This window comes from Dendrobates tinctorius, unplaced genomic scaffold, assembly GCF_039654945.1.
Source record: "Dendrobates tinctorius isolate UK_male_01 unplaced genomic scaffold, ASM3965494v1 ptg000321l, whole genome shotgun sequence".
Lineage (NCBI taxonomy): Eukaryota > Metazoa > Chordata > Amphibia > Anura > Dendrobatidae > Dendrobates > Dendrobates tinctorius.
Window position 1 is genome coordinate 1,369,191 of NW_027361988.1, and position 24,694 is coordinate 1,393,884.

General features: G+C 42.0%; 1 protein-coding gene across 1 annotated transcript in view; it reads right to left on the reverse strand.

Moving 5' to 3' along the window:
• Window positions 1-24,414, reverse strand: part of LOC141073957 (uncharacterized) — a 36,675-nt gene extending 12,261 nt beyond the window's left edge. Inside the window, exons 1-2 of the mRNA XM_073561487.1 lie at window positions 24,312-24,414; window positions 18,590-19,692 (exon numbers count right to left, since the gene is read on the reverse strand). Of these exons, the coding sequence (XP_073417588.1) occupies window positions 18,590-19,692; window positions 24,312-24,414 (1,206 nt within the window). The remainder of the gene's footprint in view (window positions 1-18,589; window positions 19,693-24,311) is intronic.
• Window positions 24,415-24,694: the final 280 nt, after the last annotated feature.

Below are 24,694 nucleotides of genomic sequence, written 5' to 3' on the forward strand. Positions count from 1 at the left end.
ACTGTCCCTTTTCATTCAGATGCCGACAGATAGTACGGGTTGACACTGTTGTACCCTCGGACTGCAGGGCAGCTTGAACTTGTTTGGATGTTAGTCGAGTTATCCAACATCTGTACAATCTTGCGTTGAAATCTCTTGTCAATTTTTCTTTTCCATCCACATCTAGGGAGGTTAGCCACAGTGCCATGGGCTTTAAACTTCTTGATGACACTGCGCACGGTAGACACAGGAACATTCTGGACTTGTAGCCTTGAGATTGCTTATGCTTCCTCACAATTTGGTTTCTCAAGTCCTCAGACAGTTCTTTGGTCTTCTTTCTTTTCTCCATGCTCAATGTGGTACACACAAGGACACAGGACAGAGGTTGAGTCAACTTTAACCCATGTCAACAGGCTGCAAGTGTGATTTAGTTATTGCCAACACCTGTTAGGTGCCACAGGTAAGTTACAGGTGCTGTTAATCACACAAATTAGAGAAGCATCACTTGATTTTTCGAACAGTGCCAATACTTTTGTCCACCCTCTTTTTTATGTTTGGTGTGGAATTATATCCAATTTGGCTTTAGGACAATTCTTTTTGTGTTTTTTCATTTAAGACAAATTAAATGAAGATAATAACACCAAAGAATTTGTGTTTGCAATCATTATCAGGAAGAAACTGAGTATTATCTGACAGAATTGCAGAGGTGTCAATACTTTTGGCCACAACTGTATTGACAGTGAGGGCGACTTCCACTTTGCCGCAATGTGGATTTTAGTGGCCATACATAAGTAGTTTACTAGCTTCTGAAAGCTTTTTGGAAGCCGGGAAGGCCTGGTTCCCAGTAAAAGGGTAGAAGGTTCCAGAACAACCGGTCCACCATACATCTGTGCTATCAGACGCTTCACCTTATCCCAAAACCCAGAAACCATTGTACAAGACCACCAAATAGACTCTGTGCAATAGTTTTAAGGAGGTGTAGGGATTCACTCTGGTAGGTAATGGCAGGGCTGCAGTAACGAGGCAACACACAGGCTTAAAGTCCAATTTCAGTGGTTTAATGTCACGTTGTAAACAGCAGATTAACAGAAAGTAAGGAAAAACAGAAATATACTCCAGCTTGGAGAACCACTGGTCCCATACTCACCACTTGCACGAGACGGGCTTAACTAAGCGGCTGACAGGTCCGCGGCATCTGCCAGGTGCCATTCCCATGGTTGTTGAGAGTCTTGCTGCTATAGTCCTGCAGCACGGGGATCCTGTGTACGTGTCCAGGCTAAGTCCAGCCAAGGTCCTGTAACTTCCAGACACACACTCACCATGTGCCAAACATCAACCTCCATTACATAGCCCATAACCCCTCCTACAAGTGAGGTAAACATCACATGGGCTGATGATCACGTGACCATGACATCATCGCAGGTCCTGCCTTTAGGGAAAAACCCAGCCAAACATTAACCTGCTGGGAGAAATGTATCTTCCATCCAGTAAAACACCCTTTACTGTACCACATACAGTACCTCCCTCCTATGTTCAACCCTAAGGGGTGGACACATGACATACAGTGAACTCTGGACAGGGCATCTGCATTCCCCTGTAGTCTGATCCCAGCAAAGAGCAAACAGATGAACGGCATACTAGGGCACACAAATCACCACATTACCAGACGGAGCTATTTATCTTAAGTATTGCGGCATATGATTCAGTCAAAAAATGGAGGTGCTTGCATGAAAAAACATGAATATTTCAATGTGAAGCAAAAAAAGAAGAAATATGCAGCACTCACCGATGTAGCTGAAAAACTGTGCGTCTTTATTTCACATAATTTCCATCAAATGTGTGGACATGCAGGACGTGGAGGAATGCTAGGTGCTAGGGGAGGGAGGTGCCGGACAACGGCCGTTTCACGATTACTCGCTTCTACGGGTCCAGGTGAGGGGATTAGCTAAAGGTGATTCCCTTTATAGGATCACAGACCTTACTAATTAACATACATAACAAGTTGTGAAACAAACATTTACAAAAAAAATATAGTTATACAATATACAGAGTGCAAGATACTAGTAAGGAATAAATCTTTCCATATCGATTTACAAGATAATCTATATTTTTACAATATCATAGGAAGATAATCTAAATAACTTTACATACAATTTTTTATATAACATTTTTTATAAAAATACTGATAGATCGATCCGGTCATTTAGTCCCAAAGGACCTTGTGCATTCGCTTTCAGGATCCATTTTGCTTCTTGTTGCAATAAAGCTTTGTCATGGTCACCTCCTTGAGGTGGAAAATTGACCTTTTCAATCCCTGCAAAACTCAGCTACATTGGTGAGTGCTGCATACTTCTTTTTTTGCTTCACATTGAAATATTCATGTTTTTTCATACAAGCACCTCCATTTTTTGACTGAACCATATGCCGCAATACTTCAGATAAATAGCTCCGTCTGGTAATGTGGTGATTTGTGCCCCCTAGTACGCCGTTCATCTGTTTGCTCTTTGCTGGGATCATTCAACTTGTGTAATTGAACTGAGCACAGGGTTTATTTCACTCACTTTTTATCTATACTATGGACACAGACGTAAATATGGAGCTTTCTGATATGAATGCGGTTGAACAGGGACTTTTAGCAGGACGAGAGGATGCAATCGTAAGGAAGAGCTGCATATTATCAGCACAAGATCACTTGAATTTAAAATACAATCATTAGCTGAGAGAGAAATCCGATCATTCTGGACTGTAAAATCATTGAAATCATACACTGAATGCAAGAGAGTCCCGAGAGGTTTACGTATCTTCAAGGAAATTTCACAATTTCAAGATGATCCTATTTTCCAAAAGAAATGGACTGATCTCCTTCACCAATGTTCTCTCAATTTATTACAATTGGTAGCAGAGAAAAATGAGCAGGAGTATGATCATCTGACTGAACAGTTGGAGAAAGCGAAATCAGAAATAAAGTCACGCTACACAGAAAACCAAAATACACATTTTTACAAAAAATTGGATAAGGCTAGTTTCACACTTGCTTTTTTTTGCAGCGCGTTTTTCCCGCAAAAAAACGCATTAAAAAAACGCATACAAATGCATACAAACGCTGCGTTTTTTTCCAGCATTTTAATGCGCATGCAGGAAAAAAACGCAGCGTTTTTGCGCGTTTGTATGCGTTTTTTGTGCGTTTGCGTTTTTTTACAGATTTTGGAAAAACCCCACAAAAAAGAAAAAACAACCATTCAACAACACACAAGACCAATGGGACTTCATTGTGGGTGTGGTATGTTAATATATATACACCCTGTCTACAGTATTCTTCACATTTGCTTGATTCTTCTCGTGACCATGGATCTGCGCTGGAAGAGTTTTCACTTCAACTTGGATTTGGACATCGCGATGGCTCAGGCGTATGCAGTTGCTTGCCATGAACAAAGGAAGAGAGAGAGGCAGCGAAGACGGCGGCGTATGTGGATACATCCGATTGTTGAACTCCGGGAGAGCCGTGGGGCATACCATACCCTCTACAGCGAGCTCCAGTCAAACCCGGAGAAATTTACAGATTATATCCGGATGTCCCACGAAAGTTTCATGGATTTGCTTGCTCGTGTCCAACAATCCATCCGGAGACAGGACACACAGCTCCGTCGTGCGATTCCTCCTGAGGAACGGCTACTGGTGACATTACGGTATGTTTTAAAAACAAAGGGGTGTGGTCTGATGTTTTTTTTTGTAAATTTAGTATTCAAAACCTTGGGTAATTAGTTTTCGTGAATGTACTAATATTTTTTTTATAGTTTTTAAAAATAATATACATAAATATTAATTTTACTTCTTTGTCTGTTCACAGATTCCTGGCGACTGGAGAAACCCTATCCTCACTACACTTCCAGTACCGTATTGGAATCTCTACCTTGTCTGGAATTGTTGCTGACACCTGCCGGGCTCTCTGGAATGTTCTTTGCCCAGAATTTATGCCCCTGCCCACCGCTGAAAAGTGGATGGAAATTGCTGACAAATTCTGGACAGTATGCAATTTTCCCAACTGTTTGGGAGCTGTTGATGGGAAACACATACGGATCATCAAACCCCAAAGAACGGGATCTGAGTACTATAATTACAAAAAGTACTTTTCAATAGTACTCATTGCAATTGCGGATGCCGGATGTATGTTTGTAGCAGTGGACATTGGAGCATTTGGCCGTGGTAATGACTCGCAGGCTTTTAAAAACTCAGACATGGGCCGGAGGTTGTATGGCAACCAATTTAATTTCCCTATGCCACGGCCTCTTCCTCACACCGAAGCTCCGCCACTGCCCTTTGTAATGGTTGGCGATGAGGCTTTTCAAATGTGCGGAAACTTACTGAAACCCTACTCCAGCCGGGACTTGGACCACACCAAAAAAATTTTTAATTACAGGCTGACCAGGGCCAGAAGAACTGTCGAGTGTGCTTTTGGGATTCTTGTTTCCAGATGGCGAATTCTGGGCACGGCCATTAATCTTAAACTTGAAACAGTCGATGAGGTGGTGAAGGCCTGTGTGGTTCTACATAACTTTGTGATGGCTAAAGAGCACCCGACCTTTGAACTGGACGATGATGCTCCTAACCCATTGCCTGAATTCACTCAGCACACTCTCAGGTCATCCGTTGAAGTTGGCCAAATGAGGGACAAATTTGCGGCCTACTTTATTTCTGATGTAGGACGGGTGCACTGGCAAGATGAAATGGTGTAATGTTGTTGTTTATGGTAATAAAAATCCTTATTTGATACCATTACTGAGTGCACTATATTTTTTAAACTCCGATTAATTAAAAAACTTCCCATGTATAACTGAATTTTGTTATGTTCACACACCTGGGCAGGTAAATACACATACGAGTTAAAATGCAGCATTGCTAGTCTGCGTGAAATATATTGGAATGAGCAAAGCTGCAGGCCATGAATCAGGAAACCATTTTTTTTCAAGATAAAATTGTGCAAATAGTTTAAAACAAAGTATGTGATTTTCTCAAAACACAACACTCAAAACCCAACCCCAATGAAAGTCCATGGGGAATACAAGTCAGCATTGAGTGGATGAATGTAATCTGCTCCATTAAAAGTTATTACACTAGGCCTTTGAATTGACTATACTAGGCCGTGGTATTTCAAATATGAGTATACTAGGCCTTGGGGCTAGTAGTATATGTGAAATACCACGGCCTAGTATAGTCATACCAAGGCCTACTGTAATAACTCGATTTTTAACAACTAGCATCTTGTTTCAACAAAAACAAACTGGTGAAACTAGAAAGAAACTTATTTTTTAGACAAGTTTCAACAGTTTGTTTTTCATGAAACCAGATTCTATTTGGTAAAACTAGAGTTATTACACTAGGCCTTGGAATGACTATACTAGGCCGTGGTATTTCAAATATGAGTATACTAGGCCTTGGGGCTAGTAGTATATGTGAAATACCACGGCCTAGTATAGTCATACCAAGGCCTACTGTAATAACTCGATTTTTAACAACTAGCATCTTGTTTCACCAAAAACAAACTGGTGAAACTAGAAAGAAACTTATTTTTTAGACAAGTTTCAACAGTTTGTTTTTCATGAAACCAGATTCTATTTTGTAAAACTAGAGTTATTACACTAGGCCTTGGAATGACTATACTAGGCCGTGGTATTTCAAATATGAGTATACTAGGCCTTGGGGCTAGTAGTATATGTGAAATACCACGGCCTAGTATAGTCATACCAAGGCCTACTGTAATAACTCGATTTTTAACAACTAGCATCTTGTTTCACCAAAAACAAACTGGTGAAACTAGAAAGAAACTTATTTTTTAGACAAGTTTCAACAGTTTGTTTTTCATGAAACCAGATTCTATTTTGTAAAACTAGAGTTATTACACTAGGCCTTGGAATGACTATACTAGGCCGTGGTATTTCAAATATGAGTATACTAGGCCTTGGGGCTAGTAGTATATGTGAAATACCACGGCCTAGTATAGTCATACCAAGGCCTACTGTAATAACTCGATTTTTAACAACTAGCATCTTGTTTCACCAAAAACAAACTGGTGAAACTAGAAAGAAACTTATTTTTTAGACAAGTTTCAACAGTTTGTTTTTCATGAAACCAGATTCTATTTTGTAAAACTAGAGTTATTACACTAGGCCTTGGAATGACTATACTAGGCCGTGGTATTTCAAATATGAGTATACTAGGCCTTGGGGCTAGTAGTATATGTGAAATACCACGGCCTAGTATAGTCATACCAAGGCCTACTGTAATAACTCGATTTTTAACAACTAGCATCTTGTTTCACCAAAAACAAACTGGTGAAACTAGAAAGAAACTTATTTTTTAGACAAGTTTCAACAGTTTGTTTTTCATGAAACCAGATTCTATTTTGTAAAACTAGAGTTATTACACTAGGCCTTTGAATGACTATACTAGTCCATGTTATTTCACATATGACTATACTAGCCCTTGGGTTGGTTTTTAACATGTATTTACCCATCAGTGTGTGTGAGCGGCGCAAACAACATTAATGAAACTTATTAATGGTGAACCACAAATGTAAATTTATTTTTTATCACAAAAAAAAAATTTAAAAATTATTTTTTACGGCGTTTGGGGGCAGATGGTTTCAATTTGGGGGTGTGCAGGGAATATGCAACACTTGCAGTTGAAGACGGTGTTTGAGGGGAAGGGGCAACAAAACTTGTGGGGGAAGGTAGTCCAGTTAAGGGAATTAAACTTGGAACACTTGTAGGAGAGGAAATCTGTTCAGTTACATTAGTTGTAATGGCATGTCGCCGTAGGCTTGTGTGCCTGGACCGACTTTGGCCCAATGCCCGCCTTGATTGATTTCGCCTTGAAGTAGGGGCAAATATGGAATGTAGGTCCCCCGTCTGCTGGTATGGCTGCTGCTGCTGAGGTGGCGGCTGCTGCTGCAGAGGTTGCGGCTGCTGCTGAGGTGGCGGCTGCTGCTGAGGTGGCGGCTGCTGCTGAGGTGGCAGCTGCTGCTGAGGTGGTTGCTGCTGCTGAGGTGGTTGCTGCTGCTGCTGAGGTGGCGGCTGCTGCTGAGGTGGTTGCTGCTGCTGCTGAGGTGGCGGCTGCTGCTGAGGTGGCTGCTGCTGCTGAGGTGGCGTCTGCTGAGTTGGCTGCTGCTGCTGAGGTGGCTGATGCTGCTCTTCTTGTTCAGTGCTCGTCCTTGCAGGAGGACTGGTGGCGGCAGTGATGGCCCAGGTTTGCAGAGTGGTGGTGGCAGGGCTACTACATGTTGTTGTAGCGGCAGGGCTGTTCCATGTTTGCCTAGTGGTGGCTGAGCTCCACGCATGCATGGGATTGGCGGTGGTGCTCCAGACAGGAGCAGCGCTTGCCATGGTGGTGTCGGTGAAGTGACCAGCTGCACTCAGACTTGTGGTGGTGTAACGGTGGGTGTCCAGCCTTTGAAGAGAGGTGTCCGTGCAGTGGTATGCAGCACAAGTCGGTAGTGAGGTGAAGCGAGTCAATGGTGGCACAGGTGGAAAGGACACCACTGACTGCTGACCGTACCGATTATGCTGCATAGCCTGCAAGAAAGCATTGTTGCAGGCCTGCAGCACATTCAGCTGTTGATCAGGACTAAGGTGTTCTGCCATGCCCTTTTCAATCTTACTAAAAAAATGGTGTGCTGGTCTGTTGAGGTCGGCCTCCAGACGGTCAAGGCGCTGTTCTACAGAATTGAAGCGGTGTTCAAAGTGGTTAAAACCACGTTCCATCAGTGCAAAACCGCTTTCAACTCTGTCGGACAGTGACTTGAGGCTGGAATTAAATGTCTCGCTCAAATGCATAAACTCGGGCAAGACATTCCTGTCCAAGGCCCTCTGCCGCTGGCGGGTAGTGCCCGCATAACCAGTGGCAGAGACCTGGGACAGGGGAACACCTGATGGCCCAGCTTCCTGGTCACCAGCTGTGTGTGTGTGGGACCTGCAAGGTGCTTCCTGGCTGTCGGATGGCTGGGACGGGTCAGAGGACGTCCGACGAAGGACCGCTCCAGGGCCAGGTTGCAGGGTGCTGCTCCAGGTGCTGTGGAAGAAAGGAAAATCATTACTACCATGCCTTTACAAGAAGCATCAGCTGTGGATTAGAAAAACACAGATTAATAAAAATAAAAACCCAAAATGTATAATACTTACGATCTTGTGGCAAGGACCGGTCTTAGGAACTGCAACGCGTGATAGTGACGGTATCTAGTTCTGGTCCTTGACGCAGATCCACTGCGAACCTGGCCCTCAGCACGAACATCACTGTTGAAGCGGTCCTTGATCGAACGCCAACGTGTTCGGACTTTGTCCACTGTTGATAAAAAAAAACAGTGCCGTCAAGTACAACAGTCACTGCTTCACAATTTAGCAATACAATAATCAAAGCAGTCACTGTACACCCCGATGACACTGTTGGGTTTCCTGCTAGAATACACCTAGCACGAAACCCAACAGTGCCGTCAAGGACAACAGTCACTGCGGCACAATGTAGCAATACAATACTCAAAGCAGTCACTGTAGACCACGATGACACTGTTGGGTTTCCTGCTAGAATACGCCTAGCACGAAACCCAACAGTGCCGTCAAGGACAACAGTCACTGCGGCACAATGTAGCAATACAATACTCAAAGCAGTCAATGTAGACCACAATGACACTGTTGGGTTTCCTGCTAGAATACGCCTAGCACGAAACCCAACAGTGCCGTCAAGGACAACAGTCACTGCGGCACAATGTAGCAATACAATACTCAAAGCAGTCACTGTAGACCACGATGACACTGTTGGGTTTCCTGCTAGAATACGCCTAGCACGAAACCCAACAGTGCCGTCAAGGACAACAGTCACTGCGGCACAATGTAGCAATACAATACTCAAAGCAGTCACTGTAGACCACGATGACACTGTTGGGTTTCCTGCTAGAATACGCCTAGCACGAAACCCAACAGTGCCGTCAAGGACAACAGTCACTGCGGCACAATGTAGCAATACAATACTCAAAGCAGTCACTGTAGACCACGATGACACTGTTGGGTTTCCTGCTAGAATACGCCTAGCACGAAACCCAACAGTGCCGTCAAGGACAACAGTCACTGCGGCACAATGTAGCAATACAATACTCAAAGCAGTCACTGTAGACCCCGATGACACTGTTGGGTTTCCTGCTAGAATACGCCTAGCACGAAACCCAACAGTGCCGTCAAGGACAACAGTCACTGCGGCACAATGTAGCAATACAATACTCAAAGCAGTCACTGTAGACCACGATGACACTGTTGGGTTTCCTGCTAGAATACGCCTAGCACGAAACCCAACAGTGCCGTCAAGGACAACAGTCACTGCGGCACAATACAGAGCAGGGAAATACTCACTAAACGCCTTTTTGGCGGATGCTGTGGCGCTGTCCCAGCCATCCATCAACGCTGCGGCCACCTCATTCCATAGCCGCCGTGTCACCACATTGTCCTTGTACAGCCGGTCACGGCTGTCCCACAACGGCGAACGCTCCTGGACCAGGCTGATGAGCTGCTCATTATCCAGGTAGACGTCTTCATCCCGTTGTGGAACCTAGACAAAACACATTCATTAGAATAATCAAATTTAAATTGACTAAAAAGTTACAAAAAAAGAAAAAAAAAAAAGAGTAAAAATAGAAGATAAAAAAAAAAAAAAACATTACAAATCATTTGATACTTACATTACGTATCACCACCGGGACTTGGCTTCGCTGCTCCTGCTGTTCGCCCTCACTATTCCCGTCCGCAGATGATGATGACGATGTCTGAAAGTTGAAAAAAACGTAAGAGATTTGGAGAAGCAGCAGATATACTTACCAGATGCACGAAAATAATCACCTCACGGTCTGCTTGCGCCAATTCCTGCCGCGATGGGGAATACTCCGATTCTGAAGACATACTGCATGTAAAAATAATAAAAATCATTAGTACATACATAATTTAAAAGGACAGGCATATAATGTAATATACTCACATTCTTCGCTGATATAATGTGTTCTTGGTTGAATGTCTGCTCTTCAATCTGTCTAGTGTAGTAGTGGCAGAGTTTTGGCAGGCACCTCCTTTATATAGCCTTTTTTTTTTGGACTTTAGAAGATTCTAACTAGGATAAAAAGTGGACACCACCCAAAAAACGCTGCGCTAAAAAAGCGCATACCTGCGCATGCCAGTGCGCACGTATGCGCATCCATAGGCTATAATGGCCATTTTTAGCGCAAAACGTGCGCATACGTGCGCATGCGATTTTTTCAAGGGCCAAAAAATGCAACATGCAGCGTCTGGAAAATACCATCGCACACCCCAAAAAAACGCAGCGCATGAAAATCGCATACATGCGCTTACAAGTGCGCAGGTATGCGCACCCATGTTAAATATAGGGGAAAAATCGCATGCGCACGTATGCGTTTTTTTCCAGCGCTAAAAAACGCAAATGTGAAACCAGCCTCAAAAACTCGTATTACAACAAATCGATATTAAGAAGAAGAAAAAAGAAAAGTTTTTGAGAGATAAAAATGACTACGAAAATAACATGATTTTTTCCTGGAATAAAAATCGTTCCTCCTTTTCTAAAAAGCGGAGATACAACATGGCTCATAAAAATAACTATGAAGGATGGACCACGGATTCGGACTCAAGTGTTGCAGACGATCGAGAGGACTCAAGCATGCTTACTTTTCCTTCTACCTCTAATAATACGCCCCCTTTAGGAAAAAAACAAGACGAGGCCGGAAAATTACAAAATCAAGGAAAGAAACGCAAGCAAGTATGGAGGAAATAACACCTCCAAGGACAATCTACGTATAATAAACCTTTCAAAGCGCCAATTATCCAGTGAACATACTGAAGTTCTATCTAAAGGCTTAAATTTTTGTATTCCAGAAAAATTTGATTATGTCGATTTTAGGATTGAATTGTTTAAAAGTATAAGAAAGCTACATCTTAAAAAAATTTTTTCCAGTGTTTCAGCTGCAGTTTCTGTTCCTATACATGAAGGTGAGAAACCTCCAACTATTGGTCCTTTAGGCTTTATGCTAAATTCAGATATCTGTCCCAGACAATTCTTAAGTGATGTTGAAATGTTAATGAGTATAACTGAACCGGATTTCTCCCTGGAATCAGTTAATTCCAATGAAGAAATACCAATACCTTTTAAAGGAGGAATAAAATCAAATTTCATGCCTCCTATATCTCCTGGGAACAGTATCGATCTTTTCCATGATATGGTCATCAAGGATGTAGAAGCTTTACTCTATCCCATGTCAGAAAAAAATTTGAGAGCATCTGAGATGAAAGCTTTGCAAGAAATGAAGGGATGGAGTGATACTGTGTTCAGGAGATCTGATAAAGGAGGAAATTTGGTTCTTTTGGATAAGACATACTATATACAAGATGCCCTAAATCACTTGAATGATAGTAATACCTACTGTATGCTAAATGACAACCCTTTGCATAAATATAAGGACAAATTAAGATCTCTTTTAAGAAAGTATGTTCAATTGGGGATATTATCAAAAAAGAGAGCAGAAAAACTCTTTCCAGAATACCCAGAAATTCCCTATTGGTATAGTGTGCCAAAAGTGCACAAGTCTTTAAAAGAGCCTCCGGGTCGCCCTATAATTTCAGGGAAAACTCTTTGACTGAACCACTTTCACAATACTTGGACTGGCTACTAAAACCTTTACTAAAAGCTGTGCCATCTTTTGTAAAAGATTCAGGAGATTTATTGAAAAAATTGAAAGATTTCCATTGGCAACCACATTTCTCCTTTGCATCTATTGATGTTGAGAGTCTATATACCCGCATCCCCCATGATAAAGGCATAGCAGCAATAAAGGAGATTTTACACAAACAAATCACAGGATTTTATTTCCTTTATTATCGAGTCACTTGATTATGTTTTGACACATAATGCCTTCAAATTTCTGGATAAGTGGTATATACAAAAGGTGGGCACAGCAATGGGCACGCCAGTCTCTTGTGTCATACAAAGGGTGGGCACAGCAATGGGCACTCCAGTCTCTTGTGTCATACAAAGGGTGGGCACAGCAATGGGCACGCCAGTCTCTTGTGTCATACAAAGGGTGGGCACAGCAATGGGCACTCCAGTCTCTTGTGTCATACAAAGGGTGGGCACAGCAATGGGCACGCCAGTCTCTTGTGTTTATGCAAATTTATTTCTAGCACGATTTGAAGAGTTTTATATAAAAACAGCCCTAAATCCACACTTAAGACATTTACAAGCATATTTTCGCTTTGTGGATGATATTTTTATTATCTGGTGGGGTTCTCAGGAAGAATTCGCAGATTTTGTAAAATACCTGAACAATGTGAACAGTGACAACATGCGCTTCACATTTTCATTTGGGGGAAACACAATAGATTTTATTGATGTCAAATTTAAAATAAAAAATGGTTCTTTAAAAACAGAAGTGTTTAGAAAAGAAACAGCAACAAATAATTACTTACATTATAAGAGAGCTCACCCATTACACACTAAAAAGAGACTTCCATATAGGCAAATGCTAAGGCTAAGTTCACACGTACCGGAACTCTCGCGGAAATTCCCGCGAGAGTTCCGGAATTCCATTCCGCGGGAAAATCGCATTTTAAATTCCCACGATTTTCCCGCGGAAAAACTAGCATTTTGCAAGCGTATTTAGCTTGCAAAATGCTAGCGTTTTCCAAGCAATCTGTAGCATCGCTTGGAGAACTGATTGACAGGTTGGTCACACTCGTCAAACATAGTGTTTGACGAGTGTGACCAACTTTTTACTACTGAGGTTGCCTATGTGGCATCAGTAGTAAAAGATAGAATGTAAAAAAAATAAAAAATGGTGTTATTCTTACCTTCCGACGTCCCGCGCAGGCGTTCAAAGTAATCCTTTGCGAAAATGCCCGCGATGACGTCCGTTCTCACGGGATCGCGGTTATTCGCGATGACGTCGCGCGAATGACTGCGAGACTCGCGAGAACGGACGCCATCGCGGGCATTTTCGCAAAGGATTACTGGGAACGGAAGCGTGGAGAGAGGCGGGAAGGCTGCGCGGGACGCTGGAAGGTAAGAATAACAATATTTTTTATTTTAAAATTCTATTTTTTACAGGGATATGGTACCCAAAGCCCGGAGGACAGTCTCCTCTCCTCCGGACCGTGGGTACCATCCGCAATTGTTCTGCTTACTTTCCGCATGGTGTGCACAGCCACATGCGGGAAGTAAGCGGAACAATACATTCCTATGGGTGCGGGTTCGCCGCGATTCCGCAAATTAATGAGCATGCTGCGTTTTTTACCGCAAAGCGATTCCGCCGCGATAAAAACAGCAGCATTAGCACAGCATTGCGGAATCCCATAGGAATGCATGGGATGCTTATTTTTCGCGTTTTCGCAGCAAAATTGCGCAGTTAAAACCGCAGCGGAAACGCGAAAAAAACACCACGTGTGAACTCAGCCTCTAGAGTAAGAAAACTGAATAATGATGAAACCATTTTTAATGAACAAATTTCTGAGCTGAAACAACGTTTTTTGCAAAGGGGATATCCTATGACTTTATTAAATGAAGCATATGAAAGGGTAAAAAAATTTTCTCAGATGGATTTATTAGAGGAAAGGACTAAAAAATTAAATAGTGTAGTCAAACCTACAAAAAAATTTAATTTTTGTTTCAAACATAGTGCAATAGATAGAGCAATACATGCAGCAGTGAGAAAACACTGGCATCTCATTGACACAGAAAAAACCTTACACACAGATGGTAAATTAGTTCCTCAATTTGCATATAAGAGGGCACATAATATAGGGGATTTATTAGTACATCATAGACTTCGTCCCCCTCAAAAAAATTGGCTACGAGATTTATCAATAAAAGGAAATTATAAATGTGGTCACTGCAAATACTGTCATCCTCATCTGACAGGGAATTCTATACATTTCGGCTCTATGGAACATAAGGTACAAAACTACATTTCTTGTCAAACTAAATTCGTGGTTTATGTTATTTTTTGTCCATGTGGTTATTTTTATATTGGAAAAACTATAAGACCACTTACGATACGTTTTGGTGAACACTATAGATCTATTACATCAGGAAAGGGCTCACTGCGACTAATTAAGCATATTCAAGATGTGCAGAAAGCTAACCCAGAAATTTTGAGTTTTGCAGGGATTGAAAAGGTCAATTTTCCACCTCAAGGAGGCAACCATGACAAAGCTTTACTGCAACAAGAAGCAAAATGGATCCTGAAAGCGAACGCACAAGGTCCTTTGGGACTAAATGACCGGATCGGTCTATCAGTATTTCTATAAAAAAATGTTATATAAAAAATTGTATGTAAAGTTATTTAGATTATCTTCCTATGATATTGTAAAAATATAGATTATCTTGTAAATCGATATGGAAAGATTTATTCCTTACTAGTATCTTGCACTCTGTATATTGTATAACTATATATTTTTTTGTAAATGTTAGTTTCACAACTTGCTATGTATGTTAATTAGTAAGGTCTGTGATCCTATAAAGGGAATGACCTTTAGCTAATCCCCTCGCCTGGACCCATAGAAGAGAGTAATCGCGAAACGGCCGATGTCCGGCACCTCCCTCCCCTAGCATTCCTCCACGTCCTGCATGTCCACACATTTGATGGAAAATATGTGAAATAAAGACGCACAGTTTTTCAGCTACATCGGTGAGTACTGCATATTTCTTCTTTTTTCGCTTCACATTGAAATATTCATGTTTTTTCATGCAAGCACCTCCGTTTTTTGACTGAATCATATACCGCAATACTTCAGATAAAGAGCTCCGTCTGGTAATGTGGTGATTTGTGTGCCCTAGTATGCCGTTCATCTGTTTGCTCTTTGCTGGGTTTATTATAGTTTTGCTGTGTATAATATATCAAATAGTTATTATGTGTAAAATTAAGAGAATTTATAAAAATATAAAGATAGAAATGAAAAAGGAAGAGGATATTTTAAGAGAGATGTTAAAACGGAAAAAATATAACTCTCTGACGTAATTTTTACAATAGGTTTGAGAATTCAGATGACATTCAAAGCAGATGTTGATACAAGGTTTTCAGAATAAAGAATGAATGTGATACGAATGGTGAGAGAATAAGTTTAGGATTATGATATTTCTCAAATCATAATCAGGGGGACTCTAAAATATCAGTATTTCTATAATAAAAAATAATATAGATTGCTTAACATATGCAGGGAAGCAGAGACTCTGGTTAGTGGGTGACTGAGCTATTCTGAGTACTTTGGCTGATACATCTGTTCTCTGTCAGAACTATAGGGCATTTGTCAGAACTGTCAATATGTGGCTATTTGGAGGTTGTAAATGGTTCCAAAGGTCAAAGGCCATAGGCTTAAGTTTTTCAAAGGTAATGCATAAAAACTAATATACATATTCTATAAGTTACTACTGTTGTTCTAACATGGTAGAAGCTATGAACATAGCGGCAGATCACCAGATGTGGTTATGAGACAGGAAAAATAGACACTAATGCAAGTCTATGGGTCAAAATAGTATAAAAGCCGACCTAAGTCGTTTACAGGGAGATTTCTCATACCTTGAGAATCTCCAACACATACCACATGCCTCAAGACCACATGTAAGAACCAATGAATGCTTGTTTTTTCTCTTCTTTTAATCTAATATTTATATTCTGTGTGCTGTGAACTTACTTTTCTTCATTTTTGTAATCTTTTTTTGAATGAACAGTAAACAAGATTTGCTTTATCCACACAATTTAATATTGTTTTCCATTCTATCCTCACTGTGCTCTTACTAAAGAAAAAAGTAAGAAAGAGATATTTTTTCTTCACACCCCATCTCAGGCAAGTAGTCCATCGTACAGATAATTCACTCCGTGATCCAGAAATCCAAATCGTTGCTGACGGCACCATCGACGTAGCCAGTTGTTCCCCTGCAGAATCTTATTCCACCTCCTTGTTCCATGGCCATCCACTGGGAGGATGGAAGAGAAGACCACCTGCGCTCCCAGTTCTTTCACTTTCTTGCCTAAGTCTTCAAAGTCTCTGCAGATGGTTTCCAGGTCGTTTCTTGCGGTGTCATTTGTCCCCACATGTAGTAGCAGGAATGGGTAGTCATCTGTAGGTCTGAAGAGTCCTGATATCCTGTCAGACACATCTTTAATTTTTGCACCTGGAAGACAGCACATTTCTCTTGAAGTTATATCCGGTCTGCAGATAGCGGCCTCTGTTCCTCTCAACAGGGAATCCCCCATGACCACCACTCTCCGTTTCTTCTTCACAACATTTTTCTTTCTCCATCCAGGAGGACTCTGAAGGCGTACAAGGTTGCTGTTTGTTGGCAAAGTCTTATCCTGATGTATTTCTTCATCGTTCTCCTGCGTGAGAGCCTGGTACTGGTTCCTGAGCAGTATGGGTGCTGACTGCCTCCCAATCCTCCTGCTTCTCTGGGTCACGTTTCCATTCCTCTGTTTCTTCAGGTGCACTTCAAATTTCTTCTCTTTCTGTAACATGAAGACATAATTCTGCTCTGTCTAAGAACTCTTCACCTTCCTTAATGATCTTCAATGTAGCTAACCTCTCTTCGAGATTTTGCAACTTTTCCTCCAACAGGGACACAAGCTTGCATTTGTGGCAGGTGAAGTTTGGCTTTTCCACTGTTAAGTCTGTGAACATGTAGCAAGAAATGCAGCTCACCAAATGGCTCCTGGCCTCTTCCATATTATTGTTAAAGAAATTTCGAATCGATGAAAAATGAGCCAAAATTCACGTGCTGATAGGCGCGCGGTTTACCGATTTCCTCTTTTCAGCTGCAACGGCCAAAATCCAGTGATCGTTGAGCTCGCGGAGACTCTTCACTTATTCCAGAAGGCACTGGGAATATGCAAATGATCTCCTCAGGACTCTTCCCCTGCCAAACTCCTGCTCTCCTTTTTTAGTGGGCAAAACGCTACTCATACAGCACAGGGTGAGGGTAAAACAGTGTGGGCAATGCTTTATTGTACCACAAAACAGGCAGATAACACATAGAACAGTCCCAGGAAAATACCCAAGATGGGGCACATTACCGAGTCTCACCCTCCACTGACCCACTGGGATAAGAGCAGCTGTGACTACATAACTTCCAGGGTCGCTACCTCACCTGTGGCACGCACAAAGAGAGGAGGTAACAACAAGCGTAGGAAGATGACAGTCCATACACGGCCAGTTGATCCGAAGATCACAACCTGGCTTCATATTCCAGGGTCGGTTACTCCACCTGTGGCACGCACACAGAGAGGAAGTGACAACAAGTGCAGGAAGATGGCAGTCCATTGAATCCATACAAGGAACAAGGCTAGTTGATCTGAGGATCATAACCTGTCAGGAAACGTATCCATAGTTCAGCAATGGTCAATGGAGCAGATCTGTATTCTTCCAACTGAGGCTGAAAACCCCTAGGTTGTTTCCTATATAGAATCATAGATCCGTGTCCCTCGCAATGAAGCCATGATGTAAATGGCTGCCGTCCTGTCTCTGGTCCTTTTGGGATGTATGGATGTCTTGGCAGAATCTCTCTGGCTTTTTCCCTCTGTGTCTTTACTCTTTATATACAGGTATGTAACCTATTTTTAGACTTAACAAGTGTCCCACATTCAGTATTTGCTTAAAGGGTAAGAATGAAGATGAAATCAAATAGCATTACTTGATTATTTAAACTATTTGCATAGTTTTTCCCTCACTGCTTGGAGATTAGTTAGGCCTCTTTCACACTTCCGTTTTTTACAATCAGTCACAATCCGCCAGGTTTTTAAAAAAACGGATCCTCAATTTTTTTTTGAGGATCCGTTTTTTTCCCCATTGACTTGCATTAATGGCGGATTGTGACGGATTGCTGTCCGTTGCATCCGTTTTTTTGAGGATCCGCCAAAAGTTGCAGTCCGTCACCATCCTCAAAGGTTTCAAAACGGACCTTGTAACGTTTTTTTCTATGGCGGATCCTCCAGACACTCATTTAACCCGAAATTCTTTCTGGGTGCTGGATGAAAAAAAAAATATCTCTCTCTCGCTCCCGGCCAGCGTTTCCTTTAAATTTCCTCATTTTCAGGATCCGTCTCAAAACGGATCCTGTGCCATCCGTTCACATCAGTTAACAACGGATCCGCTTGTATGACTTTTTGGCGGATTTGAACTGATGCAAAAAACTGAAGTGTGAAAGAGGCCTTACAGATCGCTTGGAAAACGCTAGCATTTGGAAAACTAATTACACTTGCAAATCACTAGTTTTTAAGCGGGAAATAGGTGGGAATTTTCTCGCATATATCCCGCGGAATGGAATTCCGGAATTCCCGCAATTCCACACGTGTACACATAGCCTCAGGGGGTAAATTATGGGTATAGTTTTACATTTGGAATTAATAAAGTTTAGTTTTATCCTTTTGTCAGCAAACATGAGGAGTGACAAGAGACAACCCATGTAAGGAGATTCAGTTTTGGTTAAAACTATTCCAATACTATGAACATAAAAAAGGCTTCTCCCCTATGTGACGTCTCTGATGTTATTTAACAGTTGATTTTCAAGTAAAATATTTCCCACATTAAGAAAATGAAAAAGGCTTCTCCTCTGTGTGACTGCTCTGATGGCGATCAAGAAGTGCTTTCCTGTTAAAATATTTCCCACTTTCTGAGCAGGAAAAAGGTTTCTTCCCTGTGTGAGTTCTATAGTGTTCATTAAGACTTCCTTTCTGGTTAAAACATTTCCCACATTCTGAACAGGAAAAAGGCTTCTCCCCTGTGTGAGTTCTATGGTGATTAACCAATTGTGATTTCCAGTTAAAACATTTTCCACATTCAGAACATGAAAAAGGCTTCTCCCCTGTGTGCGTTCTCTGGTGTGTAACAAAATGAAATTTCCTGTTAAAACATTTCCCACATTCTGAACATGAATATGGCTTCTCTGCTGTGTGAATTCTGTGATGTGTAACAAGAATCGCTTTCTGGTTAAAACATTTCCCACATTCTGAACATGAAAAAGGCTTCTCTCCTGTGTGGGTTCTTTGGTGACTAATAAGATGTTCTTTCCGGTTAAAATATTTCCCACATTCTGAACAAGAAAAAGGCTTCTCCCCCGTGTGAGTACTATGGTGATTAACCAATTGTGATTTCCAGTTAAAACATTTCCCACATTCTGAACATGAAAAAGGCTTCTCCCCCGTGTGAGTTCTATGGTGATTAACCAAATGTGATTTCCAGTTAAAACATTTCCCACATTCTGAACATGAAAAAGGCTTCTCCCCTGTGTGAGTTCTATGGTGATTAACCAATTGTGATTTCCAGTTAAAACATTTCCCACATTCAGAACATGAAAAAAGCTTCTCCCCTGTGTGAGTTCTCTGGTGTGTAACAAAATGAGATTTCTTGTTAAAATATTTCCCACATTCTGAACATGAAAATGACTTCTTTGCTTTAGGAGCAGTGTGTTTTTTAATGCCTCTTTTGTGACTTTGATTTTCCTTAGTAGTCGGTAATGAATCAGGAGATGGGACCTGTTTCATAGGATCAGATGACAGATCTTTGCTGTGAATGGATGATGGTATATCTGGAGTAATGGCATTCACTTCAGTTGTATCTTGTAGGATCTCAAGATCATCAGATTTAAAAATTGAAGATGTCAGCTGTCCCTCTGATCTCCTGGTACAGTCATCTGCCAAGATAAACAATTTTTTTTTAATAAAATATCCTTGAGTTTTATATTTTTGAATATTTCTACTTAGCTTGCCATTTTTATGGACAGTTTATGTAAAAAACTTTAATTATTTACCAAGACAATGACAGTTCACAGTCTAATAGAAAACCTTGTTGGATGAACCAGTAGTGTGTGGTGTTCAACTGTTGGTTCATTCTGCCTCCCAAATATCGAATAAAAAGAAACCAATCAATGTTATGTAGGCAAAAATAATACCAATTCTCATCTCACAAAAACAAGTCCCCAATCAGGTCCATCATTTGTCAATAGAAAAACAGATAAGGCAGGATAGAGTTAATGCTATAGTTATGGTTAATGTTGTGGCTAAAGTTAGAGTTACTGTTAGGCTAAAGTTAGGATTAGGCCAAAGAATTAGGCTTTTCTCAATTGTCTCCCCAATAATTGGGTCACGTCACATCAGTCATGTCAGAGTTTTCTTTTTCCGGAAAAAAAAAAATCAAAACTAATAAAATGGCCCATCAGTATTATAGTGCAGAGGAGGTTTATGCACTTTTATGTTCTGACATTGAAGAAAGTGCAGTGTCAGATGGCGATGTGGATTTCGAGGGCTTTAGTAGCAGCGACAGTGATAGCTTAGAAATGAGCAGTGATTCTGGTCCATTCTCAGACACAAGGACCAGTACAACAAGAAAGACAAATAGTGCTTCTGGAGAAATGTCTCCAACTCAGGGAACAATGCCCAGTACTAGCGCTGTCCCTAGTGCTCGTGAATTGGCGCATACCAATGTCCAAGGGGCTTTGCCTCTTGATGAAGCATTTCCCAGATGGGAGGCTTCGGATTCGGCTACTCCATTCATCCCTAATTTTAATTTCATTCCAAGTGTAAATGTGGAGGTGGAAAAATTTGGACTAATTTTTTTTTCATTTGTTTATGACAGATAGCTTGCTAGAGCATATTATCCTACAAATTTATATATGTCCCAATTCATCAGCCAGAATTCACAATCCTATTATGCTGGGTCATATATGGAAGTGAAGTTGAAATGGACCTATCATAGACTGACACTGGCTACTCAGAAGATTGTGTGACACCCGTTTCCTGTCTCTTTGTCTTGAGAATAAACTTCAGTTGTGTAAAAGCCTTTGCTAAGAAAGAAGTAGACATCTAACTCTGTGTTCGGTGTGACACTCGGCCTATATTGGGTCAGGTACAAGCAATCATATAGATCTCGCTTTAAGGGATCACCCTCACACTAATACCTGGGGGTAGGTGGATCCTCCAGGTTATAAGTTCTATAGAAAAGGGCTTTCAATGCCCAAACAAATTTGAACAGCTTTGGGTGGAGGAGAATGTTGTGGTCTAGAGGCAAAATTGTGATCATGGTAATACGGCCGGACTACACCACCGATAAAGCAGCCATAGCCGGTGACTGAGAGGAATCTGTGACTTCTCTGCATTCAGTGGTTACTACTCACCTGGGTAGTCATATGTGGGAATCTCCTCTTTACACCACTCATCACCCCTCACATATGTCTCTGTAGTATTAATATGGGTCAGATCTTCACCCTGAAACAAATATTGTAAAAGTCACAGACAGATGGAGAAGTCCCATCTATGATCAGCTCTAATCCTGCCATCTCCACCGTTCTCATCACACAAGTATAAGACATATAATACTGGTGGATAAAACAAGACTGAGCACAAGACCTTCACAGCCATCTACACATCATAGGGGAGATCTCCTGACACCTTCTCTCCATCTACCTGATGATCCTGAGGAGCATTAGGATCTTCTTGGTTACAGTCCTGTGGAAGAAGAGGACGGGGACATCTCTCTGGTGTTGTCCTCTTACTGGATAGATCTGGAGGAAACACATACAGGGACTGAATTCATACTTTACACACAGATAATTATAGGCCGTGTGTATTTAGTCCTGTCTATTACCTGGAGATGTGAGAGACTGGGGAACCTCCATTATGATGTTCTTGTACAGATCTCTGTGTCCTTCTAAATACTCCCACTCCTCCATGGAGAAATAGACAGCGACATCCTGACACCTTATAGGAACCTGACACATACAATGATACCGTCATCCCCCGATCCCTTCATAGTGTTACTGTATAATGTCCCAGCATTCCCAGCAGTGTCACCTCTCCAGTCAGCAGCTCAATCATCTTGTAGATGATTTCTAGGATCTTCTGATCATTGATGTCCTCATGGATCAGGGGGTGAGGTGGAGGTCCCGTGATTGGGCTCAGGAGTCCTCCCCATCCCTCAGGCACAGGGTCCTGACAGCGATCACTAGAGGTCTTTCTCACCACTGTGTAATCCTGGTTATGGAGACACATTAATAAATCTCACTACAGACATTTCCAAAGTCCTCACCTCTCCAGTTCTGTCCATCTGTTATTCCCATAGATAAGAATGATGTAATGTGACGTCATCAGAATCTCTCACCTCTCCAGTGAGACGGAAGAGGATCTCTAGGGTGAGGTGTAACATCCTCTCCGCCATCTTGTCTTTGTCCATATCCATCCTTGATGGGTAAAACAGGAAAATTCTCTTTTGTAGAAGATCTTCACTGAGAGGATCCGATATTATAAAGACCTGAATGAAAAGAAGAACCGATGTAAAATCATAAGAATCCTGTGTAATAATACAATTACTGGAGATAATAAGGGAAACATATGAGATTATTTTACAGTGTTTAATTTTCTTCCCTGACATCTACTAATAAAACCTATATATTTAAGCCACAGACAACAAGCAGTTTCCTCCTCGGAGTCGGCAGCTGAACATGTTCCTCATAGACTCATCTTCCATAACGCTAATTCTCGTCTCATTACCGACACTGGAATCGGCATTAGCCATACTGCAGGAGATATTCATTACATGTGACATGAGAAATAACTCCTTCATGATGAGGACGACATCCTCATCTTCTACTACGGCTCTAGAGACAGATTTGGCCAGAGTCGGTCACTGCCTCCATCCCCACCAGCCGTCTATATGAATGTTTCCCGTCTTCCCCGCACTGTAATCTTCTATCACGTTGTGAAGGGTTAAAACTAAAATCAGAGCTGAAGTTTTATTTTCTCCATTTTCTGAAGGTTTCGTTTCTCCATTTTTGTTGCTTTAAGATAATTTTTTTGTAATTGGGATGAAAAGTTCAGGCTGTTATGAAACCAAACTGTTCCTCATCAGGTACAAGATAAGGGACCCTGGGGTGTAATACTCTGAAGAATATGCCATTATACGCCTTTCTATGACGGACATATATGTAGTTTCCGGTTTTCTTGCAATATTATTGGCTTATAAAGTGAAGCATTACCATGATGCTTTTGGTAGTTGAGAACTTTGCATAATTAAGCAAAATATTATAAAAGAAGTGACTAAAATAAAGGGGACTAGTGATCTGTCTTGATCCTCCCGTACAGAGACCCCCCGTCTACGTGTGGTCATTCCCAGTTGCTAGGAACGCCATGTGGATTAATTTGGAAATCACTGGATCAACCGTGAAGGGTTAATTTAACCCTCTCCCCATCTACGTTAGATCTCAGCTCTGATTCACACACAGAAGTTTGAGGCTTTTAGAAAAGATTTTTTGTTTCCACAAACACAACGGACAGAAATGATCTGACCCCAAAGTCTCCATGTACAGTGATTTATGGGGTTTATTTCTGGCCTTAGGCTTTCCTATATTACAAGAGAAACATCAGAAAAAGCCGATATTAAAATGTTTCTGAAGAAAACTGGCTCCAACAATTCTTGTAAGAAGAAAAAAATATGCAAAAAGCAGAAGACACATTTTATTATGTTTCAACAAGTGAAACATTTTTTTTACAAATGAACTCTTTTGGGCCCCATAACATAGATGTACACCACAGGGACAGCACAGGAGTGGCTGCAACAAAAACCCTGGCAGTTTAAAGGGAAGGTGCCATCAAAGCCGGATGTGGCGTTGGCGTGTGTTCCACTTGCCGGATGTGGCATTGGCGTGCGTTCCATTTGCCGGATGTGGCATTGGCGTGCGTTCCACTTGCCGGATGTGGCGTTGGCGTGCATTCCGCTTGCAGGATGTGGTGTTGGCATGCGTTCCACTTGCCAGATGTGGCGTTGGCATGCGTTCCACTTGCAGGATGTGGCGTTGGCATGCGTTCCACTTGCCGGATGTGGCATTGGCGTGCGTTCCACTTGCCGGATGTGGCGTTTGCGTGTGTTCCGCTGACAGGATGTGGCGTGCGTTCCGCTTGCAGGATGTGGCGTTGGCGTGCATTCCGCTTCTAGGATGTGGTGTTGGCGTGCGTTCCGCTTGCAGGATGTGGCATTGGCGTGCATTCCACTTGCCGGATGTGGCGATGGCATGCGTTCCACTTGCCGGATGTGGCATTGGCGTGCGTTCCACTTGCCGGATGTGGCGTTTGCGTGTGTTCCGCTGACAGGATGTGGCGTGCGTTCCTCTTGCAGGATGTGGCGTTGGCGTGCGTTCCGCTTCTAGGATGTGGTGTTGGCGTGCGTTCCGCTTGCAGGATGTGGCATTGGCGTGCATTCCACTTGCCAGATTTGGCGATGGCATGCGTTCCACTTGCCGGATGTGGCATTGGCGTGCGTTACACTTGCTGGAAACACTAGGTTGTGGAGCGCACACCTCGGCCTCATTGGACACAATTAGTAGCCCGCCTTCATTTGGGTGTCGGATTTTTTTCTTGCGGCTCATGCGCCTTTATGGCACACTGGCGTGCGTTCCATCCACCAGAAGTACCATGGTATGTTTTTTCATACTCCCCCTTTCTCTGGGTAACACGTGTCTGTAGGACGCTCTATTGATTGGAGACATAATGGCATGCACACCATATGGGGTATGTTCAATGTTAACACCTGTGGGAATTCCTAATGTGCAGTGGTAATTCATCATCTATTTAAAGTTAACCCTTTTTGTCCCCTCCCGTTCCTCACAACTTTAGACAGGGAGTGCAAGGGATCCATTCCTCTCTAGC